The 24,407-nt window shown below is 55.1% G+C and overlaps 2 protein-coding genes across 3 annotated transcripts in view; one reads left to right on the forward strand and one right to left on the reverse strand.

Annotated features, from left to right (window-relative positions):
• CLK2 (CDC like kinase 2) overlaps positions 1–1,014 on the reverse strand; it is a 42,730-nt gene extending 41,716 nt beyond the window's left edge. Inside the window, exon 1 of the mRNA XM_053277738.1 lies at positions 999–1,014. The gene's annotated coding sequence lies outside the window, so the exon portion shown is untranslated. The remainder of the gene's footprint in view (positions 1–998) is intronic.
• Positions 50–23,694, forward strand: HCN3 (hyperpolarization activated cyclic nucleotide gated potassium channel 3). 2 transcript variants are annotated; one of them, XM_053277736.1, is made up of 8 exons: positions 50–386; positions 10,072–10,501; positions 11,625–11,786; positions 12,585–12,803; positions 14,326–14,472; positions 15,622–15,862; positions 16,891–17,055; positions 19,292–23,694. In XM_053277736.1, the coding sequence occupies exons 1-8, from the start codon at positions 298–300 to the stop codon at positions 20,395–20,397; spliced, it is 2,559 nt and encodes an 852-aa protein (XP_053133711.1). In that variant the 5' UTR covers positions 50–297; the 3' UTR covers positions 20,398–23,694. The 2 variants fall into 2 exon arrangements, with proteins under 2 accessions (XP_053133711.1, XP_053133709.1); XM_053277734.1 differs by lacking the exon at positions 50–386 and adding an exon at positions 1,919–2,965.
• Positions 23,695–24,407: the final 713 nt, after the last annotated feature.

A 24,407-nucleotide genomic window follows, 5' to 3' on the forward strand; every position in this document is an offset into this window, starting at 1 on the left:
TCAGTTGCGCCGTGGCGTCACAGCCGGGGGTAGGCGCTCAGGGTGGAAAGGAAGGAGGGCGGGAGGGCGAGGAGGATGCGCCTAGAGGGAGGAGAGGTCTAGAGGAGCGCGCGCAGGTGGCGCCTTTGGGGTCGAAAGGAAAGACGCCCCTAGCCCTGGTTCTCTAGGGGCGCCCCTGTGGGCTGAAGCAAACGCTGGACTTTTCAAACATAAGCATGAGCGCCTACTTTTTGTTTCGCAGGAGGGAGCAGGTCCGCAGTCTAGTCAGAGGCAACAGGATTTCTCTGTTGATTTTCTATGGACGGGTCTCGCTTATCAAAGCCAACATGGGTCCTATGTAAACCCGGAGGTTTATGTGTGTATAAACATCTATACTTCGTATACCAGTAAGTTTACACAGGGAATCGGGTACTCTGACGTTTTCGTATCTCTAGCTGAAGGTACGGAGGAGACCTGGCGCGTGCGCAGAGGGGGAGGTTGCATACAAGCCGTCATGGGGGTTCGTTCGTGAAAAGGGAGGGTGGCTGGAGCGGAGGGAATTGGGCGGGGCCAAAGATATAGCCGCGCCCCAGGCCACACCCTCGCCACGCCCTTTTACCGGGAGGCACGTCCTACAACAAGCCCTCTTAGGAGATGTCAGGATGGGATCCTAATACGTGTTTACTCAGGAGTAAGCTTCACTGGACTCAGTGAGGTTTCTTTGATGACAAACTTGCACAGGCTCAGACTGTGTAAGGCTGCCCTCCTAAGTATTCTTTCTGGGACATCAGTATTCTGGGATTCAAGGAGGCTTACTCTCGAGTAAAATGGCCTAGAGTTCTTATTTTGAGCTCAAAAAAATGGTATACGAACACGTCCTGTAGAATAAATGAGCCATTCAGAGGATGAGGCATTACAGGTCCACAGGAACGGAATTTCCCCCCTCAAGCAGGCAATTCTCATGGCAAATCGACAGGGACAGACGACAGGAACAGTCACGCTCTCTTGACCTAACCTACCTTGCAGGCCTGTTGTGAGGATAAAAGGTGGGGATGTATCTCCCGCCCTGAGTTCCTTGGAAGAAGGGTAGGACAAATATGCAATAGATAAATAAGAGGGGAGGAGAGCTGGTCTTGTGGTAGCAAGCATGACTTGTCCCCTTAGCTAAACAGGGTCCGCCCTGGTTGCATATGAATGGGAGACTTGATGTGTGAGTGCTGCAAGATCTTCCCCTCAGGGGATGGAGCCGCTCTGGGAAGAGCAGGACAGTTTCCAGTTCCCTCCCTGGCAACATCTCCAAGATAGGGCTGAGAGAGACTCCTGCCTACAGACTTGGAGAAGCCGCTGCCAGGCTGTGCAGACAATACTGAGCTAGATAGACCAAGGGTCTGACTCAGTCTGTGGCAGCTTCCTATGTTCCTAGCCGTGCTAGCTCAGACCCATTCAGGAAGAGGGACCTCTAGTGTGGAGGGGAAACCTCTCTCCTGGATTGACATCAGGCCCTTCCCCTTGGATCCCAGAGCTGTCTATCTCTGGAAGAGTGGGCCAGCCTTTCCCCTTTGGTCTCACTATAAAACAGGGGCCAAGAGCCCCTCCATTTTGTCCCCCGTCCAGTCTTGAGTGGCCAGAAACTAGGCCCCTTCTCCCCAGCTGCTACTGGTGGTGTCCAGAAAGGGAGAGGTTGTAGGGGTGAATGCTCCCTCCTCAGCCGAGGAGCAGCCTACTGCTACTGTAAGGTGAAGCTCAGGCTGTGCCAGCTAGTCAGTCCGTGCTTTTTTTTACTTCCTCTGGCGATCAGCCAGAGACCCCCTCCCTCCCCCGCCAAGAACCAGCCGCGCGCGCACACGCAGCAAGGGCGCCACCTGTGGCGCGAAAGAGCCACCCGCAGCTCCCGGCGGCGCCACGCCTCCTGCTCCCCCTGCTGCTGGGGGAGCCCCCCGCGGCACCACCCAGCCCGGCCGGCCCTGGTCCCCGCCCCGCCCCGCCCGCAGCCCCGACTGCTCTCTGCCGGCTGGCGCTAGGGGGCACCACCGGCCTCGCCCGCCTGCCCCCTCCCGGCTCGGGGCCGCCTCCCCTCTTTGCCACCGGCCCGCCCAGGATGGCTTCCCACCACCAGCAGCAGCAGCCCGGCTGAGCAGCCCCCTCGGCGGCGCGTGTGCCACGGGAAGGCTCGGCCATGGGGGCCGCCCGCCCCAGCCGCTGAGGCTGCCGCTGCGCCCTGCGCGCCTCGCCCTTGATGCGCGCCCCGGCGGCGGGCACCCCCGGCCTGCCCGACCAAGAGGAGCCGCCCGGCCCCGCCGCCGCCCCGCCCCGCGCGCCCGGCCAGCCTGCTGCCGCTCCTGTGGCTGCGCGCCCTTCGACGCGGCGCCGGGCCTGGCGCGAAGGCTGCCGCCGCCGCCGCCGATCGGGGCCGGGCAGGGATGCGCCCGCGGCGGCGGGAGGGCAGCGGGGGCGCCCGCCGCGCAAGGGCGTCTGAAGGGAAGGCGCCGCCCGCCTCCTGAGCCGCGCGCCCCGCCATGGAGGCCCAGTCGCAGGAAGGGTCGCGGCGGGGGACGCTCCAGGGGCCCCCCGACCCTCGCCCCGCCAAGGCGCCACCGACGCCCATGCTGGACGGCGAGGCCTCCGGCCGGCCCCCGACGGCGGGCTCCCGCTCCGGCTGCTGCCAGCCCACCCCCGACGGCGGCGGCTCCCACTCGCAGCCGCCCACCCGGAAAGGCTCGGCGGCCCCCAGCCGGTCGGAGCTGATGGCGCCGGGCAGCGTGGCCGAGCAAATCGTGGCCGCCGACTTCGCCTCCGCCGCCGCTGCCGCCGCCGGCCCCGAGGAGCCCGGGGGCACCTTCGTGCAGCGGCAGCTGGGGGCCATGCTCCAGCCGGCCGTCAACAAGTTCTCGCTGCGCATGTTCGGCAGCCACAAGGCGGTGGAGCTCGAGCAGCAGCGGGTCAAGTCGGCCGGCTCCTGGATCATCCACCCCTACAGCGACTTCAGGTGAGCGCCGGGGGGGGGCGGGAGAGGGGGGCAGCTCCCCCTAGGATGGCGCCCAGGACTGCGCCCTGCTGCTGCGCCCACCTGCCGCCGTGGACCTGGGCTGGAGAGGGGCGGCCCCCGGGCCCAGGGCCATGGAATCGCAGCATCCGCCCCCTGCCCGGGAGGAACCCCCTGCCCCTCCCATCGGCCTTGCCCCATAGAGCCCTGGCCGTTGCCGCCGCTGCCTGGGCCTTCCCAGACCCCCATCCAAAGGGACTCCTTTCCAAAGGATGGAGAGCGCCTGGCGCTGTCCAGGGTCCTGAAGGCTTTTAAAAAAAAAAAAAAAAAAACTCCGCTCAGAGGTTCTGGGAGAAGCATCCCCAGCCAGGCCCCTTTCTTCCTCCTCCTCCTCCACCCGGCCTGCTTCTGTTCCTCCCCTGCCCCGAAGACGGTTTCTTAGATTGTAAATTCTTCGGGGCTGAGAGCTTCCTGCCTTCTGTAAAGCCCTATGCAGGTGCATTTATCAATAATACTGTGATCAAGTTGAACGGAGAGGAGAGCTGGTAGCGGTAGAAAGCCTGACTTGTCCCCTTAGCTAAGCAGGGTCTGCTCTGGTTGCATATGAAAGGGAGACTAGAAGTGTGAGCACTGGAAGATCTTCCCCTCAGGGGATGGAGCCGCTCTGGGAAGAGCAGGACAGTTTCCAGTTCCCTCCCTGGCAACATCTCTGAGATAGGGCTGAGAGAGACTCCTGCCTGCAACCTTGGAGAAGCCGCTGCCAGTCTGTGAAGACAATATGGAGCTAGATGGACCAATGGTCTGACTCAGTATATGGCAGCTTTCTATGTTCCTATGAAAGAGCGCCTTAAAGCAATAGGATCACAGCTCTGGGATTCCCCTAGGTGAGCTGTGTCCTTTTAAAGAAAGGCCTTGCCCCTGTCAGGGCACCTGTAACTTCAGCATGGAAAGGGCTCTGTTTCTGCCCCATTGCTCCCCGCAAAAAAGCAAGGGTCTTAGACCTAGTCCTGGAATTACAGGGGATCCCAGTCCTCCTACCCTGGGGGAAGGGTTCCTTCCATCTCCATTTAAAAGAACCTCAGGTAGCAAATGATAAAATCCTCTGAAGAGCTGCTGCCGGTCAGAGCAGACATTATTGCGCTGGAGGAAGAGCTGCTGCCAGTCAGTGCAGACAACCCTAAGCGAGATGGACTCGGTAGACGGCATCTTCATATGTTCGCAATAGCCTCCTTAGTTACTATTTAAAAGGCAATAGAGGACGTGGCTTGATAAAATTGCTGGTTGTCTTGGGGGGTCTGGGTTGTGGATTTCACTAAGGGACCCCTCCGGAAACCCCCCCCAAACACCACCACTCCTTGATCGACCCCCCCCCCCCATGCTGCCTAGCTGAAAGCATTTCCTCGTTCTTCGGGTTCGTCCCGAATAATCACCCCTGCTCCAGTCCTGTCCTGAGAGCTGCCGGCACAAATCGGAGACCCATTTCTCGTTGATGGGTGAACTGGAAGCATAGGAGAAGTGCCTGCCGGGTTCTCCATTCTCGGTGATGGGACTGGAGAGAGAGAAAGAGAGAAGAGAGAGAGTGGGGGTGGGGGGCAACCGGGGAGGCAGCTACCAGTGGGGGGGGGACCGGGGGGGGGGGGAGAAGGAGCCAGAGAGTCCGCATCAGAGACGCGAGTCCTTTAGAAGTGTCTGGTCTGCGGAGGAAATCAATCCCCACAACAGCCCCATGGCAACCAGGTTGGTTATCCGTCAAGATCTGATGTTTGTATTGAACAGGCCGGCTGGCCGGCTTCTCCTCTCTATATATAGCCTTTCATCACTGCCTCGGGGTTCCACTTTTTCTTCCACTCACTCTGGCAACAGCAGCCGGGCCACCCAGCTGGACGGCTCATCATCCGGGAGATGGGCTGGCCGTTGGCTTTTTGGGGAGAGAAAGCTGGCCTTGCGATCGTGAGCATGGATGGGCCCCGCTGCTAAGCAGGGTCCACCCTGGTTTGCCTTTGGATGGGCGACTGCGCGTGAGCGCTGTGCTGTAAGGTTTCCCCCGTAAGGGACAGGGCCGAGGACCGCCGTTCTCAGTGGCAGAACAGCTGCTTTGCATGCCGGAGGTCCCCGGTTCAATCCCTGCGTGGGACTGGTAGAGACTCCTGCCTGAAACGTTGCAGCGCGTCTGCCAGTCAGTGTAGATAATATTGCGCTTGATGGACCAAGGGTCTGACTTGGTATATAAGGCAGCTGCCTATGTCTCTGTGGCCTCTGCCCCACCGAGTCCGGGCCTCAGCAGGGCCTGGATGCATTCTGCAAACATTCCTAAAGGCGATCAGCAAGCAGTTCCAATCAGAATTTGTTACTGCATTTACCTGAATCCAAGACTAGGTTTCCCCCGAGTTCTTTGATGCTAGAAATCAGGGGGGTGGGTGGGTGTCATCTTAAATTCAGAGTCTTCCTCCTTTTGGGTAGATATAGGTCTAAACTGTCTTTAAACTCCACTTTTTAAAAGGCTTGTCTTAAATTCAGAAGCCACCGAATGGCGCAGCGGGGAAGCAGCCTGCTTAGAGAGCAGGAGGCTGTGGGTTCGAATCCCCGCTGGTGTGTTTCCAAGAATATGGGAAACTTCTTTATCGGGCAGCAGCGATAGAGGAAGGTGCTGAAAGGCATCCTTTCATACTGCGCGGGACAAGGCCTTCCTGTATTCTACCAAGAAAAAATCACAGGGCTCTGTGGTCGCCAGGAGTCGACACCAACTCGACGGCACAACCTTTCCTTTCCTTAAATTCAGAGTGGTCTTGTATTTGGGTAAATATGGGTATTACCCCCACAAAAGCAACCCCCCCCAAAAAAACCAACTCCACACAAACCCTCTCAGCCTGCACAGCTGCCTATTTTGGGCCGGTTTCGCTTCCTTCAGTTGCTCCCGGGATCCCAACTGAGGAATTTCCTGGCCAAGAGACAAAGGAAGCAGGAAGGCCGGAAGATGTTTTTGAGCTCGGCTCGGCAATTATCGGGGCCAGAATGTTATATTTGGGGGGAAAGAGAAAGGAAAAGCTGGCATTGTCAGAGTGCCAGACCAGCACCAGAATGAATGCCCAGCTTGTGTTTGCATAGCAAATCTGTGGCCCTCCGTCAACACACACGGCCTGATTCTCTTCTCTGTGCTCTAACAGCAAAGGGTTTTCCAAAGCTGCCACTTCAGAGCAAAGGATGTGATGGCGCCTGGGCTGAGATTGAAGGGTGGGGCAGTGAGTTCCCCAGGAGCTGGAGTCTGTGCAAATGGTCTTCCATTGTTCTGCAGACCTGAGTTGAAAAGTGGTCTATAAGCAGCAGTAGTAGTAGTTTATCTAGACTAAGGGTTCCCAACCTGTAATCCTCCAGATGTTGCTGAACTACAACTCCCATCATCCCCAGCCACAATAAAAATTGTAGCTGAGGATGATGGGAATTGTAATTCAGCAACATCTGGAGGCCCCTAGGTTAGGAATCCTTGGTCTAGACCTGCCTCAGTTCTCCTTCTTTTGGAGTATCCATTGGCTACTTCTTACACATCTCCTCATTCCACCCCCACTCAAGCATTTATCTGCCACCTTGAGGACTAGCAACTTACTTTTAAAAGTAGGAAAACAGAGATCTGTGCTAAGGATTTGGAAACCTAAATTACCAATGTACTACCAATATATTACCAATGGCGTATTTGTTGGATACTTTTTACATATCTCATCCCCCCACCTCAAGCATTTATCTGCCACCATGAGGACTAGCAACTTACTTTTAGAAATAGGAAAGCAGAGATCTGTGCGAAGGATTTGGCAACCTAAATTGCCAGTGCATTTGGGCCTGCTTGTGGCCAACTCTTTAGGGACAGGCGGAATAATCGAGGTATTCAGCCCCTAGTTTTGAAGCAGGAATTTGCATCAAAGGGCCTCATCCAGTCTCCAGCATTCCAAAATGCCAGAAAGAGACCTTTCTCTCCCTGGCACTTTGTTCAGCGAGTGACAAGTCACTGGAGAAAGTGGATTTCGCGGCACAGGGAAGGGAATGCCATGGAGGAAGCCTCACTCTGATGCTTTGAAGGGATCCCGAGTAGACACAGCTGCAAAAGGACCCTGACTGAGTCCCAGGAAGGAGACAAAGGTACCTGCCTCATCAGCAGCAGAAGGATCAAGGTGACCTTGAAATCTCCTTGGAAATTCTGGAGTGAGTTCTGGTATCCGTTCTTCTCAGCTCTGGCTCTGCAGTTTGCATGGCCAATGTACATCCAGTCCAGCTGAAGAGTAGTTCAGCATCCGTCTCTTGCTGCACAATTCAGGAGGTTGTGCCTCCTCCTCCTCCAGAATCACCTGTGTGTGTTTTGTACAGGTTTCTTTCCAGTACTTTCTCCCCCTTTCTGCCCTCTCTCCTGCTGTTGCTCCCCTGCAAACTGGTATTTCGAGACATCTTGCCTCTGTGACTGGAGGTGGCCTATAGCCACCAGACTAGTCGCCACTGATAGACCTGTCCTCCATGGATTTGTCTAAGCCACTCTTAAAGCCATCCAGGCTGTTGGCTCTCGCCACATCTTGTGGCAGATTATTCCATAAGTTAATTATGTGTCGTGTGAAAAAGGGCTTCCTTTTGACCTATCCACTTAACGCTTGTCCTACCTACTTAACCGTCTTGTGGATACGCCTAGTATCTGCCTATCTATCTTTCTATCTATCTGTCTTAGAACAGTTGACGGATAAACACTGGAGTGAAGTATGTTTGCTTATGAAAAACCTAGAAGAACAGAAAGCTCAGTGTGAAAGCATCGTTCAGGAGGATTTTTTTAAAAACGGTGTTGCAATATTTTTAGAGACTCAGTGACTAGACAATAAAACAACAACAATAATAATACGAGACTAGATAATTAATAAAACAAGCTTTGCTTGCAGCTTTGGGTGAATTGACGATAAAGATTGTGGTGGAATATGAGCTTCTCATTGAAAAGATGAAGGGAATAAGAGGAAAGCTGGTCTGGTGGTCGCAAGCAAGACTTCTCTCCTTAGCCGAGCAGGGTCTGCCCTGGTTGCATTTGAATGGGAGACTAGAAGTGTGAGCACTGGAAGAGATTCCCCCCTTAGGGGATGGAGCCGCTCTGGGAAGTGCAGAGGGTTCCAAGTTCCCTCCCTGGCAGCATCTCCAAGATAGGACTGAGAGAGACCCCTGCCTGCAATCTTGGAGAAGCCGCTGCCAGTCTGGGTAGATAGTACTGAGCTAGATGGACCGAGGGTCTGACTCAGTAAACAGCAGCTTCCTATGATCTATCTGTCTGTCTGTCTGTCATCGTTGTATACCACCTGACATGCATATCCCTAGGCAGTGTACAGAATTTAAAATAAAACAAATGTAAAAACATCAAAACGTTTGCAGCAAGATTTTAAAAAAACAAGACGATTGCAAGTGGCGTTTGTGACTCAAGGGCAGATGGTACGTTACAGGGCAGCGGCATTTGACCTTATTGTTTGGGTCAAACGGAAAATACGATTAAGCGTTGTTGATCGCATAATGATCTTTAGTCAATAAACACATGGCTTCTCGGTGCATCCGTTCTCTGAGCCTTTAGCAAAGCGTATGGCGGGGAAGCCAACGAACAGATGGGAAAGACAATTGACAGAGACATTCCTCCTTAGGAAGCAGAGGAAGAGGCCTTCTTATGCTGCTGGGTAGATGTTGGGCCACTTTGCTGAAGCAAGGCTGAGCCGCAGGGAAATTCCATCGCTGCCGTTTATCGTGATTTTTAACCCACCCGGGCCTTTGAACTCCGGTCAGAAAAACAATAGAACAGATTCAAATTGAGATGCCACTCGCTGGAGCCTAGCTTTGGCAACCCTGTGGGCTCAGCCTAAGGCTCAGGCACCGTGTCAGAAACACAAGAAGCAATCACTAGGTGCCTCTGAGCATGTGCAGAGCTCATTTCCTTCCCCTTTGGGAGCCAAGCAGAACCTGAATCCAAACTGGGAAGATCCGGGTTCCGGTTCCTAGTCACGAAGGCTCCTTCGGTGACCTTGGGCCAGTCCCTGTCTCTTGGCCTAGCCTACCTCACAGGGTGGTTGTGAGGATGCAAGTTGCAGGCGGCTTCAGAGCTGAAAGCGGAAGGCGTTGAATAGGGCGCCTCTCTCTGGGGAGGAGTAGGAGATCAGCTGCCTCGTGGGAGGACTGGAAGGGTTTGCCTTCACTTATGCTCAGCGTGCATATTTGTAAATGAAACCGACCATAAAGAGCAGCACAAGTCTCTTCTCCCAAGGAAGCCAAACTCAGGACATGCTTGCCAACTCTGGCTAAAGTTATTCCCAGATATCCGCCCCCACCCCCCAAGTCTTTCCCCCATTATCAAAGTGTTAAAAGCTCCATGAATCCTTCCAAAAATTTACCTGGAGATGGGAGCCAGATGGGTGCTGTCTCACCTGGAGATGCATGGAAACCCCATGTCAGATATTTTTCCAATATTGTGCACAATATTAAGCCATCAGAATCTCCTGGTTTGCTTTCAGGAGTTGCCTGGAAATGGGTGCCAATTCCTGGACACGTCTAGGCCACACGTCTCGGTGTGGTCGCAGCCTGGTGCTATTGCTGGATATCCTTAACCACTCAGGGAAATGCCTGGCCCCTAAGAACATTGCCCCCAAACCTCCCACGTGAGCCTCCCCGGTAGGGACACAGGAAGCTGCCTGATGCTGAGTCAGACCCTCGGTCCACCTAGTCCAGGATTGTCTACACTGACTGTCAGCAGTGTAGACTTGCCCAGCCCTACCTGGAGATACCAGGGATTGAACCTTCTGCCTGCGAGAAAGGGGCCCTGCCGCGAAGCTATGACTCAGCGCCACCTATGCATATATCACAGATGTATGAGACATCTGCCGCCTCCTTGCCGCTGAGTCAGACGCTGGGTCCGCCCACCTCAGGATTGCCTACACTGACTGGCAGCGGCTCTCTCTCGGGTTTCAGGCAGGAGTCTTCCCCAGGGCTACTTGGAGATGCTGCCGGGGACTGAACTTGGGACCTTCTGCACGCCAAGCAGATGCCCGTCCCCTCTAGTGGTGGGCCGCGCCCCCCATGCCAGGGATGACCCCCCCCCTTTGCTTCCTTATCTGCAGGTTCTACTGGGACCTGATCATGCTGCTCTTAATGGTGGGGAACTTGATCATCCTGCCCGTGGGCATCACCTTCTTCAAAGACGAAAACACCCCGCCCTGGATCGTCTTCAACGTCCTCTCCGACACGTTCTTCCTGGCCGACCTGGTGCTGAACTTCCGCACGGGCATCGTGGTGGAGGACAACACGGAGATCATCCTGGACCCCCACACCATCAAGATGAAATACCTCAAGACCTGGTTCCTGGTCGACTTTGTGTCCTCTATCCCCGTCGACTACATCTTCCTCGTCGTGGACTTGGAGACCCAGGTGGATTCCGAAGTCTACAAAACGGCCCGGGCCCTCCGTATCGTCCGCTTCACCAAGATCCTCAGCCTGCTGCGCCTCCTCCGCCTCTCCCGACTCATCCGATACATCCACCAGTGGGAGGAGGTGAGTCTCCGCCGGAACTGCACAGGATACGACTCCCCAAGCCAAAGGCTCTCTACTCTCATGCATAAGTCAGCGGAGGTGGTGTCCGGTCCCATCCGGGGACCGATCACCGCTGCAGGTCTCCTATGGAATTCACTGCCACAAGATGTGGGGGCCACCTCTGCTGGTCTTCAGTTCTCATACGGAACTCACTGCCACATGATCTGGGCAGGCTTAGGCGGCTTTAAAAGGGGATTGGATCAATTTAAGGAGAAGGAGAGGTCTGTGAGTGGCTATGTGTTGTGCTCGGTCAATGGAACTTCCAGCTTCTGAGGCACTCTTCCTGCTCAAAAAGTTTATAGTTATGGTTCGTAGGCCTGGCATTGAAATGCGACCCCCCTTAGCTTATATTAAGCCCATCGTAGCTGCAGATAGGGGGAAGCATCTTAGCTGTGAGAAATGGGGGAAGGAGCCCTGTCTGTAGGCACGGAGATTAACCTGACTCAGAATCCACCAGGGTTCAGTCTTAAGAAACACACACACACCTGTCTTATTTTAGATAGGTAAGATGTGATGTCTGCAGTGCAGGATTCAGATGTGGAGCTTGTAGAGGAATAACAGAGGGACCCTGAGCTTGTACAGAGTGCCTCCCTCAAAACACAGAGGAGTTAAGCACACGGCAGGTTTGAGCCCTGTGAAAATCTAGAGGAGGAGAGCTGGTCTTGTGGCAGCGAGCGCAAATTGTCCCCTTTGCTAAGCAGGGCCCACCCTGGTTTACATTTGAATGGGAGACTACGTGCGAGCACTGTAAGATACTCCCCTCAGGGGATGGAGCCTCTTTGGGAAGAGCAGAAGGTTCCAACTTCCCTCCCTGGCAGCGTCTCCAAGCTAGGGCTGAGAAAGAGACTCCTGCCTGCCACCTTGGAGAAGCTGCTGCCAGTCTGGGTAGACAGCACTGAGCTAGACGGACCAAGGGTCTGACTCGGTAGACGGCCGCTCCTTGTGTATTCCTTTGTCCCTTGATGCGGTCAGGCGGCAAACCGACCTATCATTCCAGCAATGACGAGTGAAGGGTGATTAATGGGGAGTCGCCCCGGGTTCCTTCCGCCTCCTCACCGCCTGGTCCCCCGTGTCTGCCCTCCAGATCTTCCACATGACCTACGACCTGGCCAGCGCCGTGGTCCGGATCTTCAACCTCATCGGGATGATGCTTCTGCTGTGCCACTGGGATGGGTGTCTGCAGTTCCTGGTCCCCATGCTGCAGGACTTCCCAGAGGATTGCTGGGTCTCCATCAACCACATGGTGGTGAGTTCTGCTCCGTCCCCCAGACCGACGGGCTCTGAAACCTTGGGGAGCCGCTGCCGGTCAGGGCAGACCACCCTGAGCTTGGGGGACCGAGGGTCTGACACGGTAAGGCCCCCGCTAACCCAAAGGAAGAGGGCCATGCAAGCTCTCGTGTCGCTTCCGACCTCCGCAGGCACCTGTGCCGACAGACCCCAGGGGTTCTGGGAAGAGGAGAGCTGGCCTTCTGGGAGCAAGCGTGAGTGGTCTGCTTTGCTAAGCAGGGTCCACCTGGGTTTGCGTTTAGATGGGAGGCTTCCTGTGAGGACTGTAAGATATTCCCCTTCGGGGAAGGGGCCATGGCTGAGTGGAATTGCATCTCTGTGCTTGCAGAAGGTCCCAGGTTCCATCCCTGGCAGCATCGCCAGGTAGGGCTTGGGAGAGACTCCTGCCTGTAAGCTTGGAGGGCTGCTGCCAGTCAGAGTTGACCATCCTCAGCGAGATAGATCCATGGTCTGACTCAGTATAAAGCCGCTTCCTATGTTCCTAAGAGCAAAAGGTCCCGGGTTCCATCCCTGGCGGCATCTCCAAGTGGGGCTGGGAGAGACTCCTGCCTGAAACCGTAGAGAGCTGCTGCCAGCCAGTGCTGACGGTACTGAGCCAGATGGACCAGGGGTCTGGCTCCGTAAAAGGCAGCTTCTGGTGCGTTTGAGAGGCTTCTCATTCTGAGCGTGTGCTCAAAGCGGAGACCATGCCCCAAAGGTCTCCTTGCGAGCATGGAGAAATGTTCACTGTCCCCCCTGTTCTTCCCCGGCCTTGCAGAACGATTCCTGGGGCAAGCAGTACTCCCACGCCCTCTTCAAGGCCATGAGCCACATGCTGTGCATCGGATACGGGCAGCAGGCCCCAGAAGGTATGACCGACGTCTGGTTGACCATGCTCAGCATGATCGTGGGCGCCACTTGCTACGCCATGTTCATCGGCCACGCCACCGCCCTCATCCAGTCGCTGGACTCCTCTCGGCGCCAGTACCAGGAGAAGGTGAGGGGTTTGCTGGCGGTCAGCTCCGTCTGTTGAATCTCGCCGAGAAGCTGCTGTCTTGCAAAGGGCTGCACTTTGAACGTGCAAGCTCAGGTCTTGCACGTCTCACCGCCTTGGCCAGTTTTTTTTAAAAAAACATCAGAGCTAAGGGATTTGCTTGCTGGATCAGAACATAGCCAGCATCCTGTTTCCAGCAGTGGGCAACTCGCTGCTTCTAGGAAACTCACAAGCAGGGCATGATGTGTTGTCAGCTGCCCAGAAAACAATTTGTCAATGGGTAGCTAACAAATAAAGTTTCTATTTATATTATGATGATTTCTTGTTTACACAGTCAGACAGGTGTTATTGACTGGTGTGTTTTATCCAGACATCGAGTCCTTCCCAAGGACCTGGGGTGGCTGGATTTTATTATCAATATTGTTGTTATTATAGATATCATCGCAAAATATAGGCTGTTCCCAGTAAAGTTGCTTTTTCTAATTGGCTGATGGTGATTTCTGTGGCCCCTATGTTGCTGAGGTGCTCATCAAGCTGAATTGGAATTGCACCTTCTTCTTCTTCTTCTTCTTCTTCTTCTTCTTCTTCTTCTTCTTCTTCTTCTTCTTCTTCTTCTTCTTCTTCAGTTGCTCCTTGTTTTACTCCAGAATTTGATACTTGTGCTCTTTCCAAAGTCCGTAAGACAGAGCCAGGCCCTATGATGGAATGGGTAACGAGAACCTCCACAAAACCCCATATTGATTTTATGCCAGTTTGGCATAAAATGATCCTTGAAATTGTCGTTTTAGAGAGTGTGTTGAGAATTCCCACGGGCAGACCTGTAGCTCGGAATTTCGTGGCAAGGAACCCTTCTTAGGGTTCCAGAGCAGCCAGGATATAAACACAGGTTGCCTGATACGTTTAAAGTTATGTCATGGCATGAAAAATTATATAACGTTCCAAAGTGGTGGGACTGCAAGTTACCAGCCAGACATTCCAGTGCTTTTCTGCTGACCAGAAGACAGGGATAGGTTTATTCCTTACTGAGCAATGGGATAGAATCTGGCCTCCATGGTCTTTCATACCGCTCCACAACTGAGAAGTCTAGGCCATGAGAACCTAAGAAGAGCATTGCTGGATTATGCCCAAGGCCCATCTCGTCCCACATCCTGTTTCCCACAGTGGCCCACCAGACGCCTCTGGGAAGCCCCCAAGCAAGAGATGAAGGCATGCCCTCTTTCCTGCTGCTGCTCCACTGCAACTGGTATTCAAAGGCATCCATCCTGTGCCTCTGAGCCATGAGGTAGCCTCTAGCCATGCAGACTAGCAGCCATCAAGAGACCGATCCTCTGTGATAGTTGTGTGCGCCGTGAATGTGTCTTGGATCCTGGTGGCCGTCAGCACATCCTGTGGCAGAGAGTTCCATTGCTTAAGTCTCTTGTGCAGACATGTCCCTAGCCAGAGAAAGAGAGAGAGAGAGTTCTGCGTCTCTGCTGAATCCGGGACTCTCATTTCCTCGCTCTGTCTCTCTCTCTCTCTCCTCTAGTACAAGCAAGTGGAGCAATACATGTCCTTCCACAAGTTGCCGGGAGATACACGCCAACGCATCCATGAGTACTATGAACACCGCTACCAGGGCAAGATGTTTGACGAGGAAAATATCCTGGGGGAGCTGAGCGAGCCACTGAAGGAGGTACAGGCTTGGGCTGGAGGGGGGGCAGGATGGGGGCAGGACAGGGGCCTTGCACATGTGGGGGCACTAAAAAATGGCTCAGGTGGGCGTCCGCACAGTCCTGGATTTGGGCACAGTAAGCTACAGCTTGGGGCCTCACGTTATGAGGGGCCTCGGAACACCAACCCGTGACCGGGTCTCAAGTTTTACCCCGTGTATTTTCATTTCAAGGTAGTCCCAATGCAAATAGGCTTATTGCAAGATCGGATGTTCTCATAGGTGCTCTTACCCCTGGACTTTGCGGCTGAAGTCCAGGGCCTGAACATCCCCTGGGGGGGCCCCAAATCCTCATTTGTCTGTCTTGGGTGGTGTGTGATGATGCTTAATTTTCAGGGGAGGGGGTGGTCTCCAAAGGCCTTTAGGTCCAGGCTTCAAAATTACCTAGGTGCACCTCTGGGTGTTCTGTTCGACGACTGGCTTTTCGTTGCATCTGTGCCAAGTACAAAGAAAGCTTCGTCATTTCTTCCTTTTTGTTAGAAGGATAACTTTTTGTGTGTGTAATGCTGTGGGGCAGGAGTGGGCAATCTTGACCCTCCAGCTGTTGTTGAACAACAATTCCCATCGTTGTAGTTCAGAGGGAGCCATGCGGGACTCAGCTGAGAGTGAGTTCCTCAGCCTGGGGGCCATCACCAAGAAGGCCCTGTCCCGCGTGCTCGACAAATGGGCTTCCGCAAGTGTCGACACACGGAGCAGGGAACCTCCCAGCTGATCTAGTCTGGTGGGTAGAGCAAGGAGCAGGCGGTTCCAGAGGTACCCGGGGCCCAAGCCGTTGGGGGTTTTAAAGGTGATAACCAGCACCTTGAATTGTACCCGGAAACGGACTGGCCTTCAGGACTGGAGTAATTAATAGGTGCCCTGTGAGCAGTCCCAGTATGGCAGCCACATTCTGCACCATCTGTTGTTTCCAAATACTTTTCAAGGGCAGCCCCACGTAGAGCACATTGCAGTAGTCCAAACGCAACGTGACTAAGGCATGGGTGGCAGAGGCCAGATCCAGAGGTTAGGGATGACTCCAGAAGCGAGGGATGGGATGTTGGGGGTGCAGAGGGAGGTGCGTTCGGGTCGTCCCGTTTTTGACAGGAGGGGTCCGGTTTCTTCTCTTCCCACCAGGAGATCATCAACTTCAACTGCCGTAACCTGGTGGCCAACATGCCACTTTTCGCCAACGCCGACCCCAACTTTGTGACCGCCATGTTGACCAAACTGCGCTTCGAGGTTTTCCAGCCTGCAGACTTCATCATTCGAGAAGGCACCGTGGGCAAGAAGATGTATTTCATCCAGCATGGCGTGGTCAGCATTCTCACTCGTGGCTCCAAGGAAATGAAGCTCTCCGACGGCTCCTATTTTGGGGGTATGTTTTAGAGCCGGAATGAAATTTCGCACCCATTCAAAGATCCGGGAGAATTTTCAGAATTCGAATGCAGTGCTTTGCTTACGTGCCACTTGTGAAATTCAGAATGCCTTTTGTGTGGTGGGGTGGGGGGTGAGAATCTGGTTCAGTTCAGTTACTGTCTGTCTTTGCAGCTTCTTTTTTAAAGAGAGGATTATGCTTTTTGCTGGCTAAGTGATACAGCCAATCCGGAATCATACAACCAATGCAATGATATCCTGGCACCAAGATCGAGCCAATCAGGAATTGTTTGTTTGTTTCTTTGTTTGTTTGTTTAACATATTTATATACCGCCCAAAACTTACATCTCTGGGCGGTTTACAGCAAAATAAAAACAGAAATGCATCGCAATTTCTGCAAATTGAGAAATGCAAAAAACATAGCCAATGCGAGGACATCCTGGTACCAAGATCCAGCCAATCGGGGGTCAGGTAGCCATTGTGATTTGCCAAGTAGCCTGTCTGATTTGGCGATGCAAGCCTCACAAAGCCAAATCAGAGTAAGAGCAAGACTTTCTGCCCCTGAATTGTCACCCCTGATCATTTTGTGCCCCTGTCCGATCACTGGAATGGGAAAGGCAAGGTGCCTACTGCAGATTGGTGTTCCCTCGAACAGGGATTCCCAGATGTCGCAGACTACAGCTCCCAGCATCCCTAGCTGCAATAGCCTTTGCTTGGGGGTTATGGGAGTTGTAGTCAACAACATCTGGGAATCCCTGTTAGAGGGAACATTGCGGCAGAGGGTGAATTCTCCTCATGGAATGCCCTATATTGTGTTCCAGCCCTTTATGGGGAGAAGTATGATAACAATACAGAAGGACACACAACGCCTCTCCTCAGCCACTTCCACAAGGGTATCTGTCCACCACTCTTTCCTCTGCCGATTCCGAGTGGAGAGGGGTCCTTCTGTCGGTAGGGCAGCCGAGGCCTCCACCAAAGAGGGTGCCAGTATATGGTTGCTGATGCTCTCCTCCCTGTCTGCCCCTGCAGAAATCTGCCTCCTGACTCGGGGCCGGCGCACGGCCAGCGTCCGTGCCGACACCTACTGCCGCCTCTACTCGCTCTCGGTGGACAACTTCAACGAGGTCTTGGAGGAGTACCCCATGATGCGCCGGGCCTTTGAAACTGTAGCCATGGACCGACTGGACCGCATAGGTGAGGGTGGGGCCTACAGAAACACTGGCAATCACTCCAGCCGACTGGCTAGGTTGCGGTTAGTTAGTGCCACTGGGGATGGGCCATAGTTCAGTAGCAGAGTATCTTCTTAGCATGCAGAAGGTCCCAGGTTCAATCCCTGGCTTCTCAGATCTGGGGAAGACCCCGGCCAGAAACCTTAGAGAGCTGCTGCCGGTCAGAGTAGACAGTAGTGAGCAAGACGGACCGATGGTCTGACTCAGTAGGCAGCAGCTTCCTACATTCTGTGGTCTACAAATGTTTCTGCTTCTCAGAGGAAGGGGAGAGAAACAGGGGGGCAAATGTGCTTTATTTCAGTGCCAGAGCATAGGTCTCTGCCCACCCAAATATAACGGGGGCCATGAAAGATAGTTTGCTAAGAGCACGCCCAAAACCCGAATCCAGCTCTGCCTCAAAGGCACTGCTCTTCATGCCCGGCTGTCCTACCAAATCCAAATTTCACTGCTATGCCCACACAGTGTGAAGACACAGGAAAAGCTTGTGGTGGATTACAAGATTTTAAATCTGAAAGACAGTAAGGTCGATTACGTGACTGATGAATAATCATCATCATCATCATGAAAAATAGGAAGAGATTTTAGATTAACATCTGTGGAACTCATTTTCCTGTTGCGGCGGCTGCTGCCCTGTTTCGTAACACTGGAAGGGTTTGGGGTCAGCCGTTGGAACTGACTGGCAGCAGATACAGGGAGGGCAACAGAAAATACATTGAAGACAAAGCAGAATTAATTTATTCTGCTGCCACAAGATGTGGCTTAGAGAGGCTTTTAAAGGTGGCTAGGGGGGAAAAACCCTGCTAGGTGGGCAAAGAGGCACCTTTTCATGTGGCAGCTTCTTCCGTTTAGCAGAGGGAGAGCAACTGTCCCTGTTCAGCCCAGCATTGAATCCCGCCCCACCCGGTGGCTGTTGCTGGGGTCTCCCTTCTGCATCTCGCCCCCTCCACACACCTCTTTTTAAGATTGGGAGCCCCTTTGGGGCAGAGAACTATCTTGTATTTCTTACGATAGAAACCACTTGGGGAACCTTTGGGTTGAAAAGGCCGAGTGGCCCGATTCTAATACGAAGTAATAAATGAGCATTGCCCCCTCAGGCAGAGGTCGGCCGAATTAAGCGGCCTCTGTGGACCAGGCTAAGAATGGGCACCTTTTCAAGATGGCGCCTCTCCTGTAATGAGAAGGGGGAGACCCCTCTTCAGTCCAGCAGAGCGTCCCTCCCAGTGGCCAGGGTCTCCCTTGGGTTTCTTTTCGGATTGGGAACCCCTTTGGGGCAGAGAACCATCTCCTCAGTCCTTTGGCTATAAAACCACTTTGGGAATAGTTGAAAAACAGAGTGGAGAGATTCTAATAATAAATAATAAATGAGTGTTGCCCCCTCAGGCAAAGGTCGGCCTCATTAAGCGGCCTCCGCTGACTAGAACAGCTTTTCAAGATGGCGGCTCTCTTGTTCTGAGAACAGGAGGGGGAGAACAGCTGTTCCTATTCAACCCAGCATGGCGTCCCTCCCAGTGTCTGTAACTGGGGTCTCCCTTGGGTTTATTTTTTGATTGGGGGCAGAGAACCATCTCCTCAGTCCTTTGGCTGTGGAACCACTTTGGGAACAGTTTGAGTTGAAAAGCTCAAAAGTGGAGAGATTCTAATACTAAATAATAAATGAGCTTTTTTCCCCTCAGGCCAAGGTCGGCCTCGTTAAGCAGCCTCTGCTCACCAGGCCAAGGATTGGCCCCTTTTCAAAATGGTGGCTCTCTTGTTTTGAGAACAGGGGGAGAGCAACTGTCCCTCCCCAACCAGCCTGGCTTCCCTCCCAGTGGCTGCTGCGAGGGGGTCTTCCTTGGTTTCCTTTTTGGATTGGGAGCCCCTTTGGGGCAGGGAACCATCTTCCCATTGCTTTTGCTATGGAAGTTACTATGGGGACTTTTTTCATGGCAAAGCAGAGCGGCCAGGCGCCCCACCAATAATAAATGAGCGTCGCCCCCTCGGGCCAAGGTCGGCCTCGTTAAGCGGCCTCTGCTGACCAGACCAAGGGACACCTTTTCAAAATGGCGGCTCTCTTGTTCTGAAAACAGCGAGTCTCATGACTGAATGGGGATTTGAACTCGGGTCTTCCCAGTCCTAGTCCAGCACTCTAACCGCGACACCACTCTGGCGCGCTCTGTGTCTTTTTCTCCGCCCCTCCCCGCCGCCTCCCCTCCCCTCTCCAGGGAAGAAGAACTCCATCCTGCTGCGCAAACGGGCAGAGCACAGCTCCAGCACCTTGAACAACGAGATGATCCAGCAGATCGTCAAGCACGACCGGGACATGGCGCACAGCATCCAGGACCTCCAGCCCGTGATGGCCGGCCGGGAGCTGAGCGGCAAGCCGGTCATCTGGGAGCCGCTGGTCCACGCCCCGCTGCAGACCGCGGCCGCCACCACCAACGTGGCCATCGCCCTGACCCACCAGCAGAGCCTGGCGGCTCACATCTTCCTGCCCCCCTCCTCCGTCTCCAGCCCCCTCTCGCCCGACGCCGTCCTCCTCGCCCGCCAACCCCGCCGCTCCCTGCAGCCCAGCGTGGGCGGCTCGCGGCCTTCCTCGGTCAGCTCCCCCGCTTCGGGGGGCCCGTCCCACTTACAGACGCCGGCGGCCGGGTCCCCGTCCTCCCCCATGGTCCAGGGCCCACCGCCCTTGGAAAGCGCAGGGCCGCGGGGTGGCCCCCTGGGCCCAGCCCTCCCTCGGCCAGCCCAGAAAGGGGACCCCGTCCCGGGAGCCAGCCAGCCGCAGCTCTCCAGGTCCCGCGGGGCTTCGGTCTCCACCTCGCTTCTGCAGCAGCCGGCCAGCGCCTCGTCCGTCCCGCCCGGGCGGACTCTGCACTACAGCCTGTCCCGGGCCACCGGCTCCCACATCTCCCTCTTCCTGCAGCCTCAGCAACTGGTCAAGCACCGCAGCACCCAAGGCCTCTCGGTGGGCCGCCTCACCCAGGATATCCGGCCGCTCTCCGCCTCTCAGCCTTCTTTGCCCCACCGGCTGACCCAGCAGGCGGACGTGGGGCCCTCCCAGCAGCCGGCCAGGAAGTCGGCCGGGAATCTCGCCCACCGGTCCTCCACGTCGGTCGCTGGGCTGCTAGCCAAACCAGCCCCTGGCGGCGCGGGCCCGCCTTCCTCGCCGCAGCAGGTGCCTTCAGGTTCCAGCCGGTCCGTGAGCGGGGCGAGCACCCCGCAATCCCCCGTCTCCACACCCCGGCACGCAGCCACCCCGTCCCGGAAGGGCTCCGTGGCGTTCAGCCCCGAGGTGGACTCTGGGAAGCCTAAGCTCCCCTCCAACATGTGAGGCCTCAAGAGCCTGGGCCGCCGTGGCCGTGCCTGCCAATGGAGATGGGAAAGCCAGCCCCTAAGAGACCCAGGCCCTGGGGGCTGGGCCAGAGGTGCGGGAATGGGCACGGGGCGAGTTCGCCATCACAGGGCCAGCCCCGGAAGAGAGTCTGGTGTTGCTCCAAGTGGGGGCAGGGGGGAGCTGACCCCTCCGGGCCAAATCCCCTCGCTGTCCTGTGACCCCCACTGCAGAGAGACTGAGCTGAGCCCCACACCTCACACTCAAGGGGGCAGGAAGATAGGCGGCCGTGAGTGAGCTCCTCGGTTGGCCTTTGTGTGGGGAAGACGTCGTTGTGGGGCTCTCCCTCCTCTCCGCTCCTTCAGACATAGTGCCACCTCTGGCCTGCTGCCAATGGTCGTTGGTGGGTGTTGCCCCACATGTGTGTCTGAGCCCCACAGGGCCTGGTTTAGGGTCTTGTGGTTTTTTTGGGGGGGGGGGCAGTGTGAAGAGGGGTGGTTAAACAATAAAGCTGTTCCCTCCGTCTGCACAGCTTGGGTTTCCAAAGTGGGGAGAACAGGCTCAAAGGCCATGGCTTGCACAAAAGAGCACAATGTTCGTTCCCAGGAATGCTGCTCTTCTCCCTCTCTGGGCAAATAACTGCCGTGTGCGGACAGTCCCTGACAGGTGCCCTCCCCACCCCACCGGGTCTCTCCCCCGACTTTAGGAATATTTCTTCCCCCCCCGCCCAAATTTGTGCAATACGCATCTTAAGGTGTCTCGTGCGAGTGCGTGTGACCGTAGAAACCCCTGGTTCTGTGGGGAGGGGAGGGTGGGCCGGGTTGACTCCCCGGGTCCCCTCCATGCCTGCCCATCTCCCCACTCCAGAGACGACAGATTGGAAAGCCAAGCCTGATCTTGCGATTACTGCCATCATTCCTGCTTCTGGGCTGGGCCAGGGGTGTGGAGAAGCCCCCCACCGCAACCCCGCCACACACACACCGCCTCAGACAGCAGGTTGTGGCTTCTGCCAACTGTGGCTCAGGTAATTCCCAGACTTGAAGATGCATTAATGCCCCCCTAGAAGGGCCTGCCTGTGAATGTCCCTCCAAGGACCGTGCCTGGGGTTTTTCTCCAAGCCCTGTCTAGTGGGGATAGTGTGGGGCCACACGCTCTTTTTCACTTTCAGATAATCCGGCCAGAATTTCTATTGCTCTGTTTCCATTGACTGCAGGACTTCTCCCTCTGCCTGTTATTTGTATGAGTTTCAGTCAGTGAGTCGAGGAATCGATCAGTCAGATCTGCCTATGCGAACAAAACCTTTCTAAAGAAAAACTTGAGCAGTGACCATCATAAATACAGAACGAGAAGGCAGTAGTTTCTCCTGGATTAACTGAGCAAAATAGGAAGAGGGTAGGTCATTGGATATGTCCTCCGGGCTCCTTTTGCGTCAGATAATGGTCTCCACTCAGGAGGGCCTTCTTTCCGGGTGTGGCAGCATTGAATTGCATCTCTCCCTCCACTCACATAACCAGAGGATGCCTGTCCTGTTGTTGTTTTTTTAAACACACTTTAACCAGCTGGGCCTGGGTTGGGTTTCTTGGGAGTTTCCCCTTCTTCCACTGCCTTCTGTGCACCCCGTTTCCTCTTGAGGGTCGTTTGCAGAAGCCCTGGCTACTCCAGAGAGATAGGCTTCTTCCCTGCCGCGTGCATGGGTGGGATGCCATTGAAGGAGAAGGGAGAAGCAAACCTGGACCCAATCCCTGCGCTCAGCTCCATGCCCCACAAACACTATGGGTACTGACTGGAGGTGCCCATCACCAGCAACAAACGGGTCATAACAGGGTAGCAGAGCACCCTCTCTTGGTCTGGCCCTCTCCTTGTGCCTCAACACTGCCAAGGCTGGTAGGTGGTTCTCCTTGGGCCAGGGGGGCAACTTTCCTTCCGGAAAACTCTGCGCCCCGACCCTCCTCCCCGACAAGGCCCCCCTGAGCCCCCTGGCCCATCCCTCCTCTCCAGGAGCCTGTAGTTTTCGATGTGCATTCAATCTGTGGCTCTGACCAGCAGCCCAATTGTGTGTGAAAAGGTGTTGCTTTCAGACCTAGCTGTGTTCAGGGTAGAGTAGATGTCCAGAGCCTCTTCCGATTCCTCCCTTCCGGCCTCCCCATAGGACCCCCTAGCCAGTTCTGCCACTCTGCTGTAAAATGCTTCTCTGTCTACTTCTAGAGCTGGGGTGGGTGGGGAACAAGGCGACTGGAGGGGTGGGGAGATCTTTGACACACTCAGCAATAGGGCCAGCAAACTGCCCCCCCCCCAGGTTGCTGATACACTCAATTCCCTGCAATAGAGGTGCTAGGCACAGAGGGCAGGCCCCAGGCGAGAACCTCTGTTGTGTCGTCCCTCTAGGTAGGTTGGGATGTGGATGGACGCCTTCCCTGCGGGGCGGGTCTCTGCCAGCTTAGCCCAACTAGGCAGGACATTCCTGTTTCTGAGAGAACAGCCAGCACTGCCTTCTTGTCCCCTCTATAGAACCCCCTCCCTCAGTCCCCTCCCCACACCAAAGCTCCTCTGGCAGGAGTTCCCCTCTTCAAATGCGTCGTTTCAAAACATTCCAGAGTTTCTTCTTGTTTACACGCAATCAGGTAGAGCCATCTGTAGCCGCTGTGCCCATAGACATGCAGTGAGAATTAGGGGGGGCGCCCCGCTTTGTTCGGAGGGGCCCCTGCCGTTGGCCATGTCCCCACTGGTGTCCACTTCTCCCGGAGTCTCCTCCTATTGCTAGCCTCACTGCCACGCATAACGACTCTCTTTGGGGGGTGGGAAGGTAGGTGCACATTTCTGGGGCTTCCCGCCTTGGTGCATCGATGACTATCCATGGGACTCCCCACATGGCTGCCCCCCAGGCCTTGCCATGGGGACGCCCATATCAGAAGACCATATTTTGGCCCTATCAACACAGGAGCAACCGTGGGGCGTCCCCGTGTCGGGGCCAACGTGTCGTCCGAGGCGAGTGTGGATGTGCGCGCGTCTCTCTCTCTCTCTAGCGTGCGAGTGAACGAATGTCCCATCTAGTCACCAAAGACCGTGATCCATCTCCCGTGCACTCAGCATCACCCGGTGTGCGGAGCTTATAGGGTTTCATATCACAGGAAAAAACAAAAGCTACAGCTGTTTTCTTTGGTTGGTTCGGGTTTGTTGGTTTTTAAAAAAATATTATTATTTTTATTTAAAGTTCCTGTTTCCTTCTTTCTTTCTTTATTTATTTATTTCCATCTCATTGTACCTAAACGGATTTCCATAATAAAGAGAGACTCAGAACTTCTTGTCTGGATCTGTCGCTTCTCCAGCATTATAGACTTGCTGATGTATTTGTTGCATTTCTAGACCTCCCCATCCAACAGCTCTGGGCAGTGCACAATAATTTTTTCTTTTTAACTTGATGGAGCTGCAGCCCATTGGCCTTTGGTGAGGCCTTGGATGGTGTCCATGACTGTTGTGTGAGCAAGCAGTACCGTGGGGATGGGCGCTACGTCCATCGGATGAGGGGGTGCAAATGTCCCTGGGCACGAAGGGTCAAGGGGCCCACAAAGGCCCTGTCCTCACACTGTTCTGCTGCAACCATTTCCCGTCTATTTGCCCATGGTGGGGGTGGGCTTCTCCCCCTTCCCTGGCCGGCAAGCCAGCTTCTCTTGCACCTGCGCAGCTCGAGTAGGGAGAGTGTCTCATGCCGTGATGGCCCCGCTGTGCAGGCAGGTAGAAGCCAGCCCACCCACCCGCTGAGAAGCCCAGCTGCCACTGCCATGGGTAAATGGAGGGTGGGTGGGGCTTTGGCGCTGGGGTGCACACGCCAAGCACGTTCGAGGGAGCCCCCCCCACGTCCCCGGGCCGCCAGGAGCCTCCCTACACCACTGGTGGCACCAAGGGAGGGTGCTGGGTTTGTGGCTGGGGGCTGCTTGCTGAGGGTAGGCGGCAGACAAGGCCACCAGAGAATAGGGCTGGAACTGGAGCAAAGCTGCAGGGAATGGGTTGGC

Source organism: Hemicordylus capensis, chromosome 14 (assembly GCF_027244095.1).
Source record: "Hemicordylus capensis ecotype Gifberg chromosome 14, rHemCap1.1.pri, whole genome shotgun sequence".
Lineage (NCBI taxonomy): Eukaryota > Metazoa > Chordata > Lepidosauria > Squamata > Cordylidae > Hemicordylus > Hemicordylus capensis.

Bases quoted from the DNA above. Each gene is read 5' to 3' on its own strand.
- HCN3 (XM_053277734.1), top strand. From the start codon at position 2,496: ATGGAGGCCCAGTCGCAGGAAGGGTCGCGGCGGGGGACGCTCCAGGGG. The intron at 11,787-12,584 runs GTGAGTTCTGCT...CCGGCCTTGCAG, and splicing joins TCTCCATCAACCACATGGTG to AACGATTCCTGGGGCAAGCA. The intron at 12,804-14,325 runs GTGAGGGGTTTG...TCTCTCCTCTAG, and splicing joins GGCGCCAGTACCAGGAGAAG to TACAAGCAAGTGGAGCAATA.